Genomic DNA, 20,299 nt, shown 5'->3' on the forward strand with positions numbered 1-20,299 from the left:
TTGCCATGTGGGTGATGCTTCCTGCAATGATGCTGTGGCACCAAAGGAGGAAATACTGGTGACCGACAGGGTGGGCTGAGCGGGGGTGGGTGCTGGGGAGAAGGGATGCACGAGGCTCTCCCTGCCCACGCCACCTGGGCTGCTTCCGTCCGTGTCCTGGCCTGTGAGCTTCAGGCCACGAGCTCCGTGGCCGGGCCTGAGCCTTCTTGACCCTGGGGGCATGCCTGGCGCCTCGGGTGATGCTGGCACCGAGCAGGCCCTCAGATGTCCCTCAGGGGAGTGAATCGCACGTGGTGATGGCTGGTTTCGGTGGAGAAGAGTTTAGCCACAAACGACCATAGGAAAAGTTCCAGTAGAAACACAGCGTTTCAAAATGCAGGTTAAGAGAGTGGGCACAGATGGAGTTTGTAGAATGACCCGACATTATGGTGACACCATGATTGGGTCTGTGACTGTTGGTTTCACGATGATGCGGCAAGAGCTGAGAGGTTTTCCTACGGACTGTCAGGCTCCTTTGGCACTGTGCCCTGTTGTGGTTGGGATGGACAGAGGGCATGGGCAAAGGCAGGGTGGGGTCATGTTCCTCAGACAGCTAGCTCTCTGTGGGGTGGTCAGATGGCGTCTGGGGAAGCTATGCTCGTAGAAGAAGAGCCTGCGCTCACAGTGTGCCTGTGTGTGTTTGGTGTTAGGTCTGTCCTCACTGCCTCCCTCCCACTTGAGATGGCCAGGTTGTGAATTCTAGATGCTTTATGAACTAAAAAGGTCATGGTACCCTCTTTTTAATTACAAATAGGAAGAACATCAAAGCATGCAGTTATGACCCAGAAAGTATCAAACCATAACATTTTTAAAAATGTGCTGTTTCCTCTCTCTCCTTGAGTGATTGATGATAGGTATCCCCATTTCATTGGCGTCTGGAGCACAGGTTCGCCCCGCCTGTTGGATAACCTAGCACGATGTGCACCTGTGTGCGTACATCTGCGGATGTGTGCAGGTGTGTGCGTGTGAAACGTTTCAGAAATTGATGTTAAGATCGGAGCTGTTCACGGAAGGGAGGCTGCCAAGCCCAGGATTGTAGGGTATCACCCTGCGTGGGGCAGGCCGGTGACCTAGACAGGCCGGGCCTGTGCCTTCTGCAGTCGCGGGATTCTGTGAGATTAACCCACGGGTGATGCCTGGGGACAATCCCACCCCACTTTACAAGCTGCTCTGAGGAGGACCTCTGTTCACCCCTACACGGCTGCATCAGAGCGAAAGGCAGTGCTGTCCGCAGGGCACGGGGTTTAAGGAAGGATGTGGAGAACACCTTTTGCACGAGGACCTGCAGGGGGGGGATTTAGGTGGGCTGAAAATAATGACCCGCCTGTGAATCTGACAGAAGCACCGGGGTTGGCGTGGCCTCCTTGTTGAGACTGTCCTTTTGAAATATGCTTTAGGGTATCATTCCTGTCCTATTAATTATGTCAGGAACTTAGTAAAGCTGAATAATTAATGATCGCAGGGCACTAGGAACTATAAAATGCCACGTAAATGTTAAGGAGTAAAAATTACTCTGTGTATTGAGTAGATACAGTGCTTTAAAAATATTCCATGGTGGGAAGGTTAATTTCCAGAGCAGCTGAAAAGCTTTTTTTTTGCGGTACGCGGGCCTCTCACTGTTGTGGCCTCTCCTGTTGCGGAGCACAGGCTCCGGACGCGCAGGCCTAGCGGCCATGGCTCACGGGCCCAGCCGCTCCGCGGCATGTGGGATCTTCCCGGACCAGGGCACGAACCCGTATCTCCTGCATCGGCAGGCGGATTCTCAACCACTGCGCCACCAGGGAAGCCCTGAAAAGCTTTTTGTTGGACTATCTTCAGAAACTTTTGCCATCTTAGGTACATTTTAGGAGACTGAGGCATTCTGTATTTGAAAGACAAATGGCTGTTTGGGATGATGTTGCCTGTTGGATTTTGGTAAAGTTGTGTCTGTTTGATTCTCTCTAGCCAGAGGCAGTTTGGGCCCAAAGCCAAGGAAGAGGTCAAGATTACTGAGCACCAAATGCAGACCCTGCGGCTGACGCCTCACCTGGCCACGCCCTTGGCCCTGACCTTCGCCAGCAGGTGAGATGCCTCTGGGGGTTTGCCCTCTTGAGGAGAGTCTGCGGCTCTGGCATTAATAGGAGGGAGAGGAGAGAGGCAGGCAGGGGCTTCACATTTTTTCTTTTGTAAAATTTTTTTTAATTTTTAAAAAATTTACTTTTAACTGTGAACACGAAAGAGTCTGTGGTTAGAATCCAGTGCTCAGGTTAAACTTGACCTCTGAATCTTGGTAGTCCATATATACTGATGATGGGGTCCATGAAGAATTTGGGAAGACCCAAACTGACGCTTCTCCAGAGTTTCTAAAAGAAACAGACTCAAACAGTTAAAATTTCTCAACCTCTGAAAACGGTTCTAATTTATATTTTCAAAACTAGGTCAAGATGTGTACGTTTGGGGGCGGGCTGTTGAATAAAAGAGCAATAATAATACTGTAAATTCACACAGAACTTCACATTTTACAGCTGGCTCTTCTTATCTTTGTCTCATAAGCCTAGACATTGACCGGGCAGTTGTGGGTCATTACCACCTGGTAAAGATCAGAAATTAGGAGATTTGCCTAAGATCACAGGGTCCAGGAGTGGGTGGACTGGGAATGTAACTCCAGACTTTGGACCCTTATCTGTGTTCTTTCCTCCCTGTGCAGTCCTGCTTCTTGTGGGAACTACAAGAATTAATTTCTGAATAATTTAGAACCTGCGTGTGTGTCAAACTGACCGCACCAGTGGGGAAGCTGGTGCCAGGGTTTATGAAAAGAAGGTGATTGGAGAGATTCTGCCTGTAGTGTGCTGCTGGCTTGTGGGGCTGCTCGGTTGCTGCTGGCCTGGCTGGGAGGAGCTTGGGTGGGCGCCCCTCTGCCCTTACGCACTCAACGCTGGGATACCGGGGTGTGTGAACAGTGAATCCTGCAGACCGAGCTTCCGTAGCAGCACTAAGATTGATCCAAGCCACCTGGAAGAAAATGTAAATCACTCACATCTAACGTCTTCCTTAAAATATTCTTGAATGTCTTTGGGGGTTTAATTTGCATATTGTAAAATGCACAGATTTTATTGCTCAATGAGTTTTGACAAGCATATACACTGGTGTAATGAACACTTAAACCGAATATAAAACATTTCCGTCACTCCACAAGGTTCCCTCGTGCCCCTCTGCAAGTTGCCCCACTCACCGCCACAGCACAGACAACCACCTTTCTGATTTCTATCCCGATAGCTTTTTTTGCCTGTTCTTGACCTTCATATAAATGGAGTCATACAGTATGTCTTTGTGGGTGTGTCCAGCTTATTTCGTTCAGTGGAATGTCTTGATGTTCCGCAGTGTTGTTGAGAGTTTAATTTTTATTGCTGAGTAGTAACATTCAATGAATAAACCACATTTTTTTATCCATTTCTGTCACTGATGAATATTCAGGTTGTTTCCAGGCTTTTAGCTACTATGAATAAGCCACAGTGAATATTCTAACACAGGTTTTTCATTTTTCTTAGGGGAGATGCTTAGAGAGGACTTGCTGGGTGTTGGGTATGTGTATGTATGTCTAACTTCATAAGAAACTACCTGTTTTTCAGAGAGGTAGCACCATTTTATGCTCTCTTGGGCGATACATGGGAGTTCCAATTGCTCTGCATCCTTGCCAGCCATTGTTATGATCAGGTTTTGTCTTGCTTTGTTTTGATTTTAGTTTATTTTGGTCTTTCTCATAGTTGAATTTTATTACCCTAATAACTAATGACATTGAGTATATTTTCGTGTGCTTATTTGCCATCTGTATATTTTCCTCACCCATTTTTTAAAAGTTATTTTTACTTTTTTATTTATTGGCTGCATTGGGTCTTTGTTGCTGTGCGTGGGCTTTCTCTAGTTGGGGCGAGCGGGGGCTACTCTTCGTTGCGGTGCACAGGCTTCTCATTGTGGTGGCTTCTCTTGTTGTGAAGCACAGGCCCTAGGTGCACGGGCTTCAGTAGTTGTGGTGTGCAGGCTCAGTAGTTGTGGTGTGCGGGCTCAGTAGTTGTGGCTCCCGGGCTCTAGAGCACAGGCTCAGTAGTTGTGGCGCACGGGCTCAGTAGTTGTGGCTCACAGGCTCTAGAGCACAGGCTCAGTAGTTGTGGCGCATGGGCTTAGTTGCTCTGCAGCATATGGGATCTTCCCGGACCAGGGCTCAAACCCGTGTCCCCTGCACTGGCAGGCGGATTCTTAACCACTGTGCCACCAGGGAAGTCCCACACCCATTTTTAAATTGGGGTGTTTATTTTCTTATTGTTGAGTGTCAGAGTTCTTTTTATATTCTGGATAGTTTCTTTGGCATCATATATGTGATTTGCAAATATTTTCTCCCAGTCTGTCACTTTTGCTTTTATTCTCTTAAAAGTGTCTTGATCAGAGCAATAGTTTTAAATTTTGATTCGATTTGATAGCTTTAAATTTTGATTTGTCTTGAAATTGGGTAATGTGAGTTCTTTTTCAGAATTGTTTTGACTCTTCTCATTCCTTTTTACCTTTACTTATACGTGTTAGAATCATCTTGTAAATATCTACAAGAAAGATGGCTGGCATTTTGCTTGGGATTGTGTTGAATCTATAGATCAAACTGGGGAGAATTGACTTCTTAATGTTGAGACTTCCAATTCATGAACACCGTGTGTCTCTCCATTTTTAAAGATCTTCTTAGATTTCTAGCTCCATTGTTTTGTAGTTTTCAACACACAGATTCTGCACATATTTTGTTATATTTATACTTAAGCATTTTACTTTTCTTCGGTGAAATTGTTTATTTCTAGTATATGGGAATAGTATTTACTTTAGTATGTTGATCTACAATCTTGTTTGTAGATTTTAATACATATAGGATTCTTCAGATTACCTATTTCTTCTTGAATGGATTTTTATTTACTTCATCTAATTTGTCAAACTTATGGCAATAGTGTTGGTTGTGGTATTCCTTTATCATCCTTTTAATGTATGTGGAATCAGTAGTGATTTCGTCTCTTTCATTCCTGATATTTTGTTCTCTCTCTCCCTCATCAGTTTGTATAGGTTTATCAATCACATTGCTTTTTCAAAAAAACAGGTTTGATACAATTGATTTTCTCTACCGTTTTTCTGCTTTTAATTTTCTTGATATCTCCTCCAATGTTTGTTATTTCTTTCCTTCTACTTGCTTTGCTTTAATTTCTTCTCACTCTCTCTTTTTTTTTGCGGTACGCGGGCCTCTCACCGCTGTGGCCTCTCCCGCTGCGGAGCACAGGCTCAGCGGCCATGGCTCACGGGCCCAGCCGCTCCACGGCATGTGGGATCCTCCCGGACCGGGGCACGAATCCATATCCCCTTCATCGGCGGGCGGACTCCCAATCACTATGTCACCAGGGAATCCCTCTCTTTCTTAAGGTGAGAGGTTAGGTTACTGCTTTGAGACCTTTCTTCTTGCCTAAATGCCAATTGGGTTAAGTTGGTTGGTTGTGCTCTGCAGACCATATACATGCTTTCTGATTTTCTGCCTACTTGTTCCATCAATGGCTGAGAGAAAGGGGCTGGCATTTGCAGCTATAGTTATAAATTTGTCCGTCTTTCTTCTTTCAGTTTTATTAGTTTTTGTCTCAAGGATTTTGACTTTTTTTAGATGCATATACATGTAAGGATTATTATATTTTCTTGGACAACGATCCCTTTATCGTTATGTAATTTTTCTCCTGATCCCTGAAAATATTCCTTGTCCTGAAGTCTATTTTGTCATATTAATATAGCTACTCCAGGTTCCTTTTGTTCAGTGTTCTCATGGTACATCTTTTTCATACATTCATTTTTAACCTGGCTATATTTTTAAAGTGGGTTTCTTTGTAAAACAGAGGATAGTTAGGTCTTGATTTTTTTATCCAACTTGAAAATCTCTGACTTTTAGTGGGTGTGTTTAGACCAATTGTATTTAAAGTGATTGTTGATATGTTTGGATTAAAATCCACATTGATAGCTGATTTTTATTTTTTCCATCTGTTTTTTTGTTTCTTTTTCCTTTTTTTCCTGCCTGCTCTTAGATTAAATGAATATTGTTTATTATTCCATTTTATCTCTTTGATTGACATTATTTATACTACTTTTGGAAATGTTTTCCTTGTTGACCCAGCGTTTACAGTATACATCTTTACTGAATTAGAGTCTGTGTTGAACTATTATACTGCTTCCCCTGTCGTGTATGGACCTGAAACAGTATATTCCAATTTCCTCCCTTCCATCATTTTTTCTGCTATTGTTGTCACATAATTTACTTTTAAATATGCTGCAAATACACAATATATTGCTACTGTTTTTCTTTTACATAGTTATGTTTTAGAGCAATTAAAAATAAGAAAATTGAATTTTATTTTACCTTTATTCAGTTGCTAACACTGTTAATTTACTTGTATAGATCCAAATTTCTAATTGATACCATATTTGTTCTGCCCGAAGAACTTCTAACATTTCTTGTAGAATAGGTCTGCTAGCAGCGAATTCTCCCCATTTTATTTTTTGAGAAAGTCTTTATTTCTCCTTTTTTTAAAAAAGACATTACCAATATGTACAGAGTTCTGGGTTGATAGTTTATTTTTCTTTGAGCATCTTAATGATCTCACTCTATAGGCTTCTTGATTCCTTGATTCTCATGAGAAAACAGCCATCATTTTTCTGGCTGTTTCCCTATATTCCTCAGATATCCCCACTTTAACTGCTTTTGAGATTTTCTCTTTTTCTTTGATGTTCAGAGTTTGATTATGTTGGCCTAGGTGTGGTTTTGTGGTTTTGTGTGTCTGTGCTGTTTGGAGTTTGTGGAGCCTCTGGGATCTGTGGGTTGGAGTTTTTCATCAAATTTGGAAGTATTTTGGCCATTATTTCTTTAAATATTTTTTCTGCCCCATTCTTTCTTTCCTTCCTATACAGATGTTAACCTGCTTCATACTGTCCTACATGTCACTGAAGTTATGTTCTTTGTTTTCTCTATACTTCAATTTGGATAGTGTCCATGGATCTGTCTTCAAGTTCTCTGTTTCTTTCGTACACAATGTCCAATCTACTAAAAAGGGCTGGTTCCTCCCTGGAATTCAGCTCATCAAGGCTCCCTGTAGCATTTGTTCTTTGGGAAAATACAATTTTTATTTTATCCACTTTCCTTCTTACTGCTATTAAGGGAATAAAAGTCTCTGGTGTCCTTTTATATCTTAACCCTGTGACACTTCTTTTAACCTCAACGATTCCATCTGAAGTTGTCACTAACTCTCTACAAAGTGTCCCTCACCCCATTATACCCCTTTTGTCTTTACCCTTCCAGCCTTGCTTCAACTAAGCCAGATATTTCTTGACACAGAGGCTGGTTTCCAGTGGTTCTCTGATGTGCTTTTTAAAAACTACAGACTCTGTGCACCCACTCCCATGATTCGAATTCACCTGGTCTAGGGAGCATCCCAAGGAATCCAGAGTCTGTGTACTTTAGCTCTTTGGTGATTCTTATGAGCAGCCAGAGCTGAGGACCACAGGAACTTTTTAGGGAGTTTCCTAGCGTGACCTGGAAATAAATTTTGCCAACAGTTAAGAAGCAGCAGTATTAAATTATCATGAACATGTATACTGGATCAAGATAATCTGACAGTGAAACCTAAGAATGTTTTGCATGCATGCCAAAGGCAAAGAAAATTCTTCTTTGAATCTTTTGCCCTGTAGAACTTGTGACTATTATGAAGAGACAAGGTTATCTATGCATTCACTTCTTAATCCACTATTTACAAATCCATGACACCAGAAGTTACTAGACCACATAACAAAGAGGCACTATGTATTCCTCATTTATAGTTTATTTAGGTATAAAATACATATTTGTATACATGTATATATGTTTATAGATATATACACTTATATACACCCATCTTTATATGTAACAAAAGTGTTATATGTATCAACATGTTTTTCTCCTTCAGCGCCATTTTTATTTTTTAGACTGATGTAAGTGTCATATACCTGGATTTTGTAAGAACTCTGTTGTCACTATTAATGAAAATTAAAGTTTCTCTTGATTTTAGGGAGATACTCCTCAAAGGCCAACATGAGAGAAGTAGAGATCACTGTTCCAGGTTTAGGTTTCAAGCGAGAAAGGAGAGGTAATAAATGGAAATTGACTAGTAAAAAATAAAAAGTCACGGAGCTCTTACCATGTGGCATGCATGGGTGAGACAGTGTTGAACAGGACACATCAGACATATGCCCTCACCAAGCTGTCAGTCTAATTGCCCCTGGGACCTTCCTGATTTCCTTGACCTTCACCTCCCTGGGCCTCCTGTGGTCTCTGGCCTAGTTCAGTGTCCCCCTCGTGGCTTTGTTTTCTTTCCCTGTGCCTCCTCGGTGGCAGCAGGGGGCTGACCCACTGAAAATCTGGTTAAAGGAATCCCCAGGACGAAGTGCCTCAGCTGTGGGGGGAGGAGAGGTTGTCTGTGTTTTGAAACAATGCCGGGAGAAGTTGGTGTTTCTGTGACAAAACCCAGCTCTCCTGTTTCTCATTTACCATGCCTGTGGCCTCTCCTCCACCTGGTGAGGAACTAGTTTAATGAAGTTGGTTGTTACATGACAAATGCTAAGTACCCCTCCCCACTACACACCCCACTTTTAAAAAACTAAGGTTATCAGACCTTGATTACGGGTCCCATCTCTCAGTTCCCGGGGACCTAATTCTGCCAATCAACTGGCTTCAGTTTCAGGGTCTGGGTAACTTGAGTTTTGATGGGTTAGATGTTTGTTCGACGCGTCGGGTCCCACTCAAGTGCAGAGAGACGCTCGTGAGCATCCAGACCTTCAGGTGTAGGTGGCAGGAGTGGGAAAAAGAGGCCACTAGCCCTGTCTCTCTTCCCATCTAATGTGACCAAAGCACAGATAGTCAGAGCTTCACGTCACAGGAACAAACAGGTCACGGAAGTGAAATGGGACAGCTTCTTCCAGGGCACATCACATATACTCGTGTCTTCAGCAACCTTACGGCACCTTGCTAGTAGGGCTGCCAGGTAAAATACAGCCTCCCAGTTAACTCTGAGTTTCAGGTAGCCAACGCACACCTTTGTAGTCTAAGTATGTTCCCATGACTGCAACAGGGGGCGTGCCCTTAAGCTAAAAAGTATGCATTGTTTATCTGAAATTCAAATTTTACATGGCGTGCTCTGTTTCTGTTTGTTGAGTCTGGCACTCCTGCTGGAGTTGGACGTGGTCCCTGCCACATGGAGCTTGTGCTGCCTTTGTCTAGGCTTTGACAATAGTGGGTCAGCAAGTGGACCTGGTTCCTGATCCCCTTCCGTGCCCATCGCCTCCACAAGCCTGGAGACTGGGGGAGGGGGGAAGGACCTGCTTGGCCCCTAGAGAGCCCCCTTCCCCCTACCCGGCCCCCTACCCAGCCCCACTCATGTCCTCCTAGCCTTGACAAGGAGGGGACAGAACCGGCTGGCCTTTGGCGCCTGTTTGCTCTGGAAGAGGTGGGACCCATCTCCCCACCGCCTGCCGAGCTGCCGGGCAGAGCCAGCTCCGTGGGGAGGGGACTGCCTCGGCGGGGGGCATCTGTGCCAGGTGAGGGACGGCCACCTGAGGGGCCTGCCAGGGCTCCCCCCCTGCTCTCTCCCTCCAGAACTGCAGAGCTTTGCCCTCGCCCCCTCATCACCCCACCTGTGTGTCGGGTCCCTCTCTGGGCCCTGAGGACTTGGCAGCCAACAGCAAGGTCACAGCCCTGCCTGGGTGGCCACGTGGCCAGGGAGGATTCCTGTTTTCCCTTTGGCTGTGGCTGCTCATCCTTGGGTCACTTATGAACCTCCGTGGGGCTGCTTCTCACCGCTGAGGCTCCGGTGTCCTTTGTGCATCCTGGTCCAGTGCCTTGCCCGTGGGCCCTGGCGTCCGGGTCTTCCTGGACCTGCAAGCTGATGCCCTCTGTGTTCTCACTCACAGACTGTGACCGTAATTAATGGCTGTGGTGGGAATACACGTTCGATAACTGTTAGCTGCTGTTGTGCCATCCCCCCCCCAAGGCGCCTCGAACTTCCCACCCCCATCCTGCCAGTTACCGCATCCTGCGGATTTTTCCTCCCTACGCTAAAAGCACTCAAAGCGCACCTTTCCTGGCATCCCGCCTGGACCCTCCCCAGCTCCCTCTCTTGCCTCCCCGCCCCGCACGTCCAGCCTGGCCCTCGTCCGATCTGTTCTCCGCAAGCACAAGGCCCGAGATGAGATCTGAACTCTCACCCGCCTGCTGGGACCCTCCTGCGGCTCCTGTATTAGATGAAACTCATTCCCTCACGTGGCCTCGGGGCACCTTCCCCTGCCTGGCCCCTGCTGCCCCCAGCCACTCGTCGTGTCTTCTGTCCTCCACCCTGGGCTCAGCCTCACCCCTGCTTCGGCCTTTCTTACAGGCAGCCTCCGCACCCCGCCCCGTCACTCACGCCTCACATCCTTGCCTCCCGTCACCTGGTAACTCACCGTCATCCTGCGAGACACAGTTCAGGTTGTCGTCTCCTCCAAGTCACCTTCTTCCCGGAGCTCCTCCTGGAATCAGGAGCCCTCTGTCAGCTTCTTGGAGGAGCATTCCGGGCTCCTTTTTTTTTTTTTTTTTTCATTTCACCATTACTCTTGGTTTGTGGTTATGAATCCTTCCAGCATAGAAATCGTGGATTCTTAATTTGGCATCTCCACGTCTAAGAGTGCCTAGCTCTCTGCATGAGATACTTCAACTCAACTGAATGAAATCACCTTGTGTGATTACATCACTCTTGGTGGAGCCCAGGGCTGGCTGGCCAGGGCGGTTGGTCACTGAAATCACCCCTTGGACTCATCTAGTGGGATTTGCTACAGAAATGAACTTCCTAGCTTAGAAAGTGACCAACAACTTAAAAATAAGTCAGTAGTTGCAGTGTGCCAGCCAAAAGGAGTATTTGGGGTTTGCCTCTCCTGTTATTTATTCCAGTCCAAATGGGCAGTTCAGTAGTCCAGGCTGGGTTCCAGGCCAGGAGGAGCCACAGCACCATTGTGCTGCTGTCTTTATATTGGATCCAGTCCTACTGTTTTTACCCAACACCTGCAAGGATAAAATTAAGACAATAGCTAATACATATTCAATTGCATACCACGTACCAGGCACTGTCCTAAGGTTTTTATGTGGAGTAACTCATTTAATGCCTCATGACAACAAATTGCTCTCTTTGTTTTTTAATGGATGCCTCCAGAGCACCTGCCTAAAACGGTGCCCGTCACAAAGTAAGATCTCACTGATATTTGATGAATAAATGAATGGGTGGAATGATACTTCATAGTTTCAGAAATTCACCAAAGTCCTGTCCATGTCAGAAAATGGGGTTCAGGATAGTTAAGCCCCTTAGAGTTTCTTCACCAAATGAAGACTCTCTATAACTGTGTATCAAATACTACATATAGTATTTGATAGTATTTTTAGTACTATTTATGATACTACCAAACTGTGTTTTTAATATAGTCCCGATCTCTTACTGCCAAAATGTCTTGTTTACTCTTTTTATGTAATACAGATTTTTGTAAATTGGATCCTGCCCTCTTGCTGACTTAACTGTTTTAGAGATACTCCATCTGCATTTCTCATGAGTCTTGCCTCGATGGTGGGTTCTGATTCTTCAAATGGACATAACCTATAAGGAAATATTTCACGTTTCTAAAAGCATTAACTGTTCAATAAACAGGTTTGGAAATGAAGAACGTTTTTGCCACAGCATCCCGATTTTCTAATTTATCTTCTGGGCCCCTCTGAGTTTCCGGTATCAGACTTTCTTACGACATGTGCCTCTTGGACTCTTACACACCCTGAACACAGAAGGGTTTCTCAGAGCTCCTTGGCAAGCAGACGTGAGAGCATGATAGTGGATAAGCGCCACTAGGAGAACCGCTGTGTCTGGCAGATGGCAGCTCTTCCTCAGCAGGGCCCATGTCCTGTCGGTGTTAAGTAAAATCACAGGCCAGCATTGCAAAGAAATCTTACCAGGTCTCTGCTAAGAGAGTCTCATGATTCTTTTTTTTTTTTCTTAGCTGATTTACTTCTTCTTTACCACCCATTTTTACCCTGGGGAACATCTAGGGGAGTGTGTGTGTGTGTGTGTGTGTGTGTGTGTGTGTGTGTGTGTCTCTATGGTTAGAGAGGTTGGAGGGGAATCATATATACATTTTTTTTTTCTTTTTTTTTTTTTTTTTTTTTTTTTTGTGGTATGCGGGCCTCACTGTTGTGGCCTCTCCCATTGCGGAGCACAGGCTCCGGACGCTCAGGCTCAGCGGCCATGGCTCACGGGCCCAGCCGCTCCGCGGCATGTGGGATCTTCCCAGACCGGGGCACGAACCCGTGTCCCCTGCATCGGCAGGCGGACTCTCAACCACTGCGCCACCAGGGAAGCCCTATACATTTTTTTAAATGACCAAACCTAGGATTCTCTGAGCATCATAGTATTGCAGCCACAGCCCAGGGCATGGGTGACTAAACTCTAGCATAGATTTAGAATGTTATTAACTTCCTCAGGGCACTGACATGCACATTACTTATAAGGAAAAGAGAGTGGTATTTAGGGCTGGAGAACCCTAGGTTTGAATCCTAGCTCTGTCCTAACGTATGTGAGACCTTGACTTAGGTATGCAACCTCAGTTGAGCCCCAGTTTCCCCATCTGCAAAGTGGGGATATGATTTCCTATTTCATACAGTCGTTGTGAGGATCAAGTCAGATGACAAATGCAGAAGCTCTTTGCTTATAGTAGTTGCTTCACACAATTAGGTTTCTTTTCATCCAAGTGCGATTAAACCCATGGTGGTTTCCACGTCTTGTCAATTTGCCCACCTCAAGGGCTTCAGTTATGAGGTTGCATGGTGTTTCCTGTTTGCTGTAGCATGAGGCCCAGTGCAACATATTTTGCATGTGCAGGGTTTATTGAGGAAACGAGGATGTTTAGACATTATAAGATTATTCTGTAGATGGAAGATGGTAAATACCTTGAGCCAAAGTTGATCTTTGCCATTCAGAAAAGGAAAGAAAGCCACAGAAAGGGAGGAAATTGTTGTAATGTGTATACCTAACAATGGGGTATTATCCAGGATATGTAAAGAACACCAAAAATAAAATTCAACTAAAAATAAGATGGGTAAGCCACTAGAACATGGGCAAAAGATTTGAATAGATACTTAACAAAAGAAGATTGTATGGTTAGACAGTAGACACATGAAAAGATGTTCTGTGATCATTAATTAGCCGGGAAACGCAAATTCAAACCATGAGGATTACCGTTACATATCCACTAGAATGACTAAAATTAAAAGGACTTAGGGAGGGTGGGAGAGAGGGTGATGCAAGAGGGAGGAGATGTGGGAGCATGTGTGTATGTATAACTGACTTAGTTTGTTGTAGAGGGAAAACTGACACACTATTTTAAAACAATTATACTCCGATAAAGATGTTAAAAAAAAAAAAAAAAAGAGACACACAGAGAACAGACATGCAAAGAGAGAGGTGAAATGACTCCAGAGGCAGGGAGTGGAGTCATGCAGCCATAAGTCACAGAATGGTGACAACGGCCAGAAGCTAGAAGAGATGAAGTACAACCATGCCAACATCCTAATTTCAGACCTCTGGCCTTCAGAACTGTGAGAGAATACATTTATATTGCTTTAAGCCACCCATTATGGGGTAATTTGTTGAAAAGTTATACAATTATATTTAAAGCCATGAAACTGAAGAAGGCACATTTGAAGATGAGTATAGGTAGAAACAAGAATTGTAAGAACTGACTCCTGGAGTACTCCAAAATCAAGAAATTGGTAACAGAAGAGAAATTAACAGAGGTATGTGAGAGGGAACACCTAAAAGGTATTAGGAGAACCAAAAGAGAGTGTTATTTCAGATCCAGGAAAAATAAGTATTGTAAGGAAGAGTGGGCTTCTCCACCAAATTCAGATAGGTCGAGGGAGATGAATATTGAGAATTGGCATTTATATGTGGTACACTGAAGTTATTGATAATAATTGATTAAAAAAATTGTAATAAAAAAAAAAAAAGGACTGCAAAAGATGGCTTGTTGGCAGGCACGTGGAACAACTAGGATTCCCATACACTGCTGGTGGGAATGTAAGATTGCACGACCACTTTGGAAAATTGTTTGGCAGTTTCTTAAAAAGTTAAAAATACGTCTTCCATATGACCCAGTCACTTCACTCCTACATATTTACTCAAGAGGAATGAAGACATATGTCTCCTCTAAGATTTTTACATGAATTTTCATAGCAGCTTTATTTGTAATAGCTCCGAACTGGAAACAACAAAAATGTTCAACAACAAGTGAATGCACAAATGAAATGTAATATATACATGGCATAGAATGGAATTCTAGTCAGCAATAAAAAGAAACAACTTACCAATACACTGCTCAGTATGGATGGATGAATCTCAAGACAATATGCTCATGGAAAGAAGCAAGACATAACATACACTGTGTAATCCCATTTATGTACAATGCAAACTAAGCCATAGTGACAAAGATTGATCAGTGGTTGTCTGACGATGGGGGTGGAGGAAGGGATGGCTTGCAAAAAGGGATGAGGAATTTTCTGAAAATCGTTAGAAATATTCTGTAGCTTGATTGTGGCGGTGTTCTCATGAGTCATAGACTTGTCAAAACTCTCTAAATGGTGCACTTTGAATAATGCAGTCTGTTGAGAATAAATCAATCCTCAGTAAAGTTGATAAGGAAAAAAAGATAAATTGTTTGTTTAAAGCAAAAATAGCAATAAAATTTATAACATGTAGAATATATTTTTGTCTCAACAATGACATAATGGATGGGAGAATGAAAAGGAATTATATATTGTTGTAAGGTTCTTATATTATCCTTGACGTGGTATAACAGTATTTGAGGGGAAAATGTGATAAGTTAAAGATGCATGTTTTAGGCCATAGATAAATTGCTGGAAAAAAATGAGTAACACGGGCTTCCCTGGTGGCGCAGTGGTTGAGAATCCGCCTGCCGATGCAGGGGACACGGGTTCGTGCCGCGGTCCGGGAAGATCCCACATGCCGCAGAGCGGCTGGGCCCGTGAGCCGTGGCCGCTGAGCCTGCGCATCCGGAGCCTGTGCTCCGCAACGGGAGAGGCCACAACAGTGAGAGGCCCTCGTACCACAAAAAAAAAAGAGTAACACAGTTTAAAATCCAGCAATGCAATACTAAAGATTATTCAATTAATCAAGAGAAGACAGGACCACAGGGAAAAGAACATATGGGATAAATAGGGGAAAAATTGCAAGATAATAGTTTTAAACTCAATCACAATAATTACACTGAGTGTAAATGATTTAAACACTCCTATTTTCAAATTGTTAGATATGATGTTATGACTGAACTAGATGCTTTCTACAAGAAACCCACTTAAAATTAAAGACAAATAGGGCTTCCCTGGTGGCGCAGTGGTTGGGAGTCCGCCTGCCGATGCAGGGGACGTGGGTTCGTGCCCCGGTCTGGGAGGATACCGCATGCCGCGGAGCGGCTGGGCCCGTGAGCCATGGCCGCTGAGGCTGCGCGTCCGGAGCCTGTGCCCCGCAACGGGAGAGGCCACAACAGTGAGAGGCCTGCGTACCGCAAAATAAATAAATAAATAAATAAATAAATAAATTTAAAAAAAAATAAAAAATTAAAGACAAATAGGTTAAAAGTATAAGAATAAAAAAATTATACCTGCAAACATTAACCATAAAAGAGTTGGAGTGGCTATACTAATATTAGATAGACGTCAGAAGAAGGAATATTACCAGAGATATAGAGGATCACTTCATAATGATAAAGCAGTTTACTCATCAAGAAGACATAACAATATAAATGTGTATGGATTCCACAAAATAGCGTCAAAATACATGAAGCAAAAATGGAAAGTACTGAAAGGAAAAATTAACAAATCCAAAATTATAGTTACAGACATCACTCCTTCTCTCTGAGTAACTGATATAATAAACAGACAGAAGACCAGTAATGATATAAATCATATGAACAACATAACTAACAAACTTGCCATAATGACATTTACTGAAAACTCTACCCAGCAAGAGCAGAATACACATTCTTTTTTTTAAAACATCTTTATTGGAGTGTAATTGCTTTACAATGTCGTGTTAGTTTCTGCTGTATAACAAAGTGAATCAGCTGTATGTATACATATACCCCCATATCCCCTCCCTCTAGTGTCTCCCTCCCTCCCTCCCTATCCTACCTCTCAAGGATGTCACAAAGCACCGAGCTGATCTCCCTATGCTATGCGGCTGCTTCCCACTAGCTATCTGTTTTCCATTTGGTAGTGTACATATGTCAATGCCACTCTCTCACGTTGTCCCAGCTTACCCTTCCCCCTCCCCGTCCTCAAGTCCATTCTCTGCGTCTGTGTCTTTATTCCTATCCTGCCCCTAGGTACTTCAGAAACTTTTTTTTTTTTAGATTCCATATAAATGTGTTAGCATATGGTATTTGTTTTTCCCTTTCTGACTTACTTCACTCTGTATGACAGACTCTAGGTCCATCCACCTCACTACAAATAACTCAATTTCGTTTCTTTTTATGGTTGACTAATATTCCATTGTATGTATGTGCCACATCTTTATCCATTCATCTGTCGATGGACACTTAGGTTGCTTCCATGTCCTGGCTATTGTAAATAGAGCTGCAGTGAACATTGTGGTACATGACTCTTTTTGAATTATGGTTTTCTCAGGGTATTTACCCAAGAGTGCGATGCCTGGGTCGTATGGTAGTTCTATTTTTAGTTTTTAAGGAGCCTCCATACTGTTCTCCGTAGTGGCTGTATCAGTTTACATTCCGGCCAACAGTGCAAGAGGGTTCCCTGTTCTCCACACCCTCTCCAGAATTTATTGTTTGTAGATTTTTTGATGATGGCCATTCTGACCGGTGTGAGATGATATCTCATTGTAGTTTTGATTTGCATTTTTCTAATGGTTAATGATGCTGAGCATTCTTTCATGTTTTTGTTGGCAATCTGTATATCTTCTTTGGAGAAATGTCTATTTAGGTCTTCTGCCCATTTTTGGATTGGGTTGTTTGTTTTTTTGATATTGAGCTGCATGAGCTGCTTGTAAATTTTGGAGATGATCCTTTGTCAGTTTCTTCATTTGCAAATATTTTCTCCCATTCTGAGGGTTGTCTTTTCGTCTTGCTTACGGTCTCCTTTGCTGTGCAAAAGCTTCTAAGTTTCATTAGGTCCCATTTGTTTATTTTTGTTTTATTTCCATTTCTTTAAGAGGTTGGTCAAAAAGGATCTTGCTGTGATTTATATCATAGAGTGTTCTGCATTTGTTTTCCTCTCAGAGTTTGATAGTGTCTGGCCTTACATTGAGGTCTTTAATACATTTTGAGTTTCTTTTTGTGTATGGTGTTAAGGAGTGTTCTAATTTCACTCTTTTACATGTAGCTGTCCAGTTTTCCCAGCACCACTTATTGAAGAGGCTGTCTTTTCTCCATTGTATATTCTTGCCTCCTTTGTCAAATATAAGGTGACCATATGTGCGTGGGTTTATCTCTGGGCTTTCTATCCTGTTCCATTGATCTATATTTCTGTTTTTGTGCCAGTACCATACTGTCTTGATTACTGTAGCTTTGTAGTATAGTCTGAAGTTAGGGAGCCTGATTCCTCCAGCTCCATTTTTATTTCTCAAGATTGCTTTGGCTATTTGGGGTCTTTTGTGTTTCCATACATATTGTGAAATTTTTTGTTCTAGTTCTGTGAAAAATGCCATTGGTAGTTTGATAGGGATTGCATTGAATCTGTATATCGCTTTGGGTAGTATAGTCATTTTCACAATGTTAATTCTTCCAATCCAAGAACATGGTATATCTCTCCATCTGTTTGTATCACCTTTAATTTCTTTCATCAGTGTCTTATAATTTTCTGCATATAGGTCTTTTGTCTCCTTAGGTAGGTTTATTCCTAGATATTTTATTCTTTTTGTTGCAATGGTAAATGGGAGTGTTTTCTTAATTTCACTTTCAGATTTTTCATCATGAGTGTATAGGAATGCAAGAGATTTCTGTGCATTAATTTTGTATCCTGCTACTTTACCACATTCATTGATTAGCTCTAGTAGTTTTCTGGTAGCATCCTTAGTATTCTCTATGTATAGTATCATGTCATCGGCAAACAGTGACAGCTTTACTTTTTTTCTGATTTGGATTCCTTTTATTTCTTTTTCTTCTCTGATGGCTGCAGCTAAAACTTCCAAAACTATGTTGAATAATAGTGGTGAGAGTGCGCAGCCTTGTCTTGTTCCTGATCTTAGTGGAAATGGTTTCAGTGTTTCACCATTGAGGACGATGTTGGCTGTGGGTTTGTCATATATGGCCTTTATTATGTTGAGGTAAGTTCCCTCTATGCCTACTTTCTGCAGGGTTTTTATCATAAATGGGTGTTGAGTTTTGTCAAAAGCTTTCTCTGCATCTATTGAGATGATCATATGGTTTTTCTCCTTCAAGTTGCTAATATGGTGTATCACATTGATTGATTTGCATATATTGAAGAATCATTGCATTCCTGAGATAAACCCCACTTGTTCATGGTGTATGATCATTTTAGTGAGCTGTTGGATTCTGTTTGCTAGTATTTTGTTGAGGATTTTTGTATCTATGTTCATCAGTGATATTGGTCTGTAGTTTTCTTTTTGTGTGACATCTTTGTCTGGTTTTGGTGTAAGTGTGATGGTGGACTCACAGAATGAGTTTGGGAATGCTTCTCCCTCTGTTGTATCTTGGAAGAATTTGAGAAGGATAGGTGTTAGCTCGTCTCTAAATATTTGATAGAATTCGCCTGTGAAGCCATCTGGTCTTTGGCTTTTGTTTGTTGGAAGATTTTTAATCACAGGTTCAATTTCAGTGCCTGTGATTGGTCTGTTCATATTTTCTATTTCTTCCTGGTTCAGTTTCGGCAGCTTGTGCATTTCTAAGAATTTGTCCATTTCTTCCAGGTTGTCCATTTTATTGGCATAGAGTTGCTTGTCGTAATCTCTCATGATCCTTTGTATTTCTGCAGTGTCAGTTGTTACTTCTCCTTTTTCATTTCTAATTCTACTGATTTGAGTCTTCTCCTTTTTTCTTGATGAGTCTGGCTAGTGGTTTATCAATTTTGTTTATCTTCTCAAAGAACCAGCTTTTGATTTATTGATCTTTGCTATCATTTCCTTCATTTCTTTTTCATTTATTTCTGATCTGATCGTTATGATTTCTTTCCTTCTGCTAACTTTGGGGTTTTTTGTTCTTCTTTCTCTAATTGCTTTAGGTGTAAGGTCAGGTTGTTTATTTGAGATTTTTCCTGTTTCTTAAGGTGGCATTGTATTGCTATAAAGTTCCCTCTTAGAACTGCTGTTGCTGCATTCCATGGGTGTTGGCTCGTCATGTTTTCACTGTCATTTGTTTCTAGGTATTTTTTTATTTCCTCTTTGATTTCTTCAGTGATCTCTTGGTTATTAAGTAGTGTATTGTTTAGCCTCCATGTGTTTGTATTTTTTACAGATTTTTTCCTGTAATTGATATCTAGTCTCATAGTGTTGTGGTCAGAAAGGATACTTGATACGATTTCAATTTTCTTAAATGTACCAAGGCTTCATTTGTGACCCAAGATATAATGTATACTGGAGAATGTTCCATGAGCACTTGAGAAGAAAGTGTATTCTGTTGTTTTTGGATGGAATATCCTTTAAATATCAATTAAGTCCATCTTGTTTAATGTATCATTTAAAGCTTGTGTTTCCGTATTTATTTTAACTTTGGATGATCTGTCCATTGGTGAAAGTGGAGTGTTAAGTCCCCTACTATGATAGTGTTACTATCTCTTTCCCTTTTTATGGCTGTTACTATTTGCCTTATGTATTGAGGTGGTCCTATGTTGTGTGCATAAATAATTACAATTGTTATATCTTCTTCTTGGATTGATCCCTTGTTCATTGTGTAGTGTCCTTCTTTGTCTCTTGTAATAGTCTTTATTTTTAAGTCTATTTTGTCTGATATGAGAATTGCTACTCCAGCTTTTTTTTTGATTTCCATTTGCATGGAATATCTTTATCCATCCCCTCACTTTCAGTCTGTATGTGTCCCTAGGTCTGATGTGGGTCTCTTGTAGACAGCATATATATGGGTCTTGTTTTTGTACCCATTCAGCCCCTCTATGTCCTTTGGTTGGAGCATTTAATCC

General features: G+C 42.3%; 1 protein-coding gene across 3 annotated transcripts in view; it reads left to right on the forward strand.

Annotated features, from left to right (window-relative positions):
• Nucleotides 1–922: 922 nt before the first annotated feature.
• LOC136792066 (acyl-coenzyme A oxidase-like protein) overlaps nucleotides 923–20,299 on the forward strand; it is a 192,979-nt gene continuing 173,602 nt past the window's right edge. For all 3 annotated transcript variants that reach the window (XR_010835227.1, XR_010835228.1, XM_067006890.1), the window contains exons 1-2: nucleotides 923–994; nucleotides 1,984–2,100. Coding sequence is in view for 1 of the 3 variants with exons in the window: in XM_067006890.1 (XP_066862991.1) it covers nucleotides 957–994; nucleotides 1,984–2,100 (155 nt within the window). In the remaining 2 variants the exon portion in view is untranslated. The remainder of the gene's footprint in view (nucleotides 995–1,983; nucleotides 2,101–20,299) is intronic.

Source organism: Kogia breviceps, chromosome 11 (assembly GCF_026419965.1).
Source record: "Kogia breviceps isolate mKogBre1 chromosome 11, mKogBre1 haplotype 1, whole genome shotgun sequence".
NCBI classification, from domain to species: Eukaryota; Metazoa; Chordata; class Mammalia; order Artiodactyla; family Physeteridae; genus Kogia; species Kogia breviceps.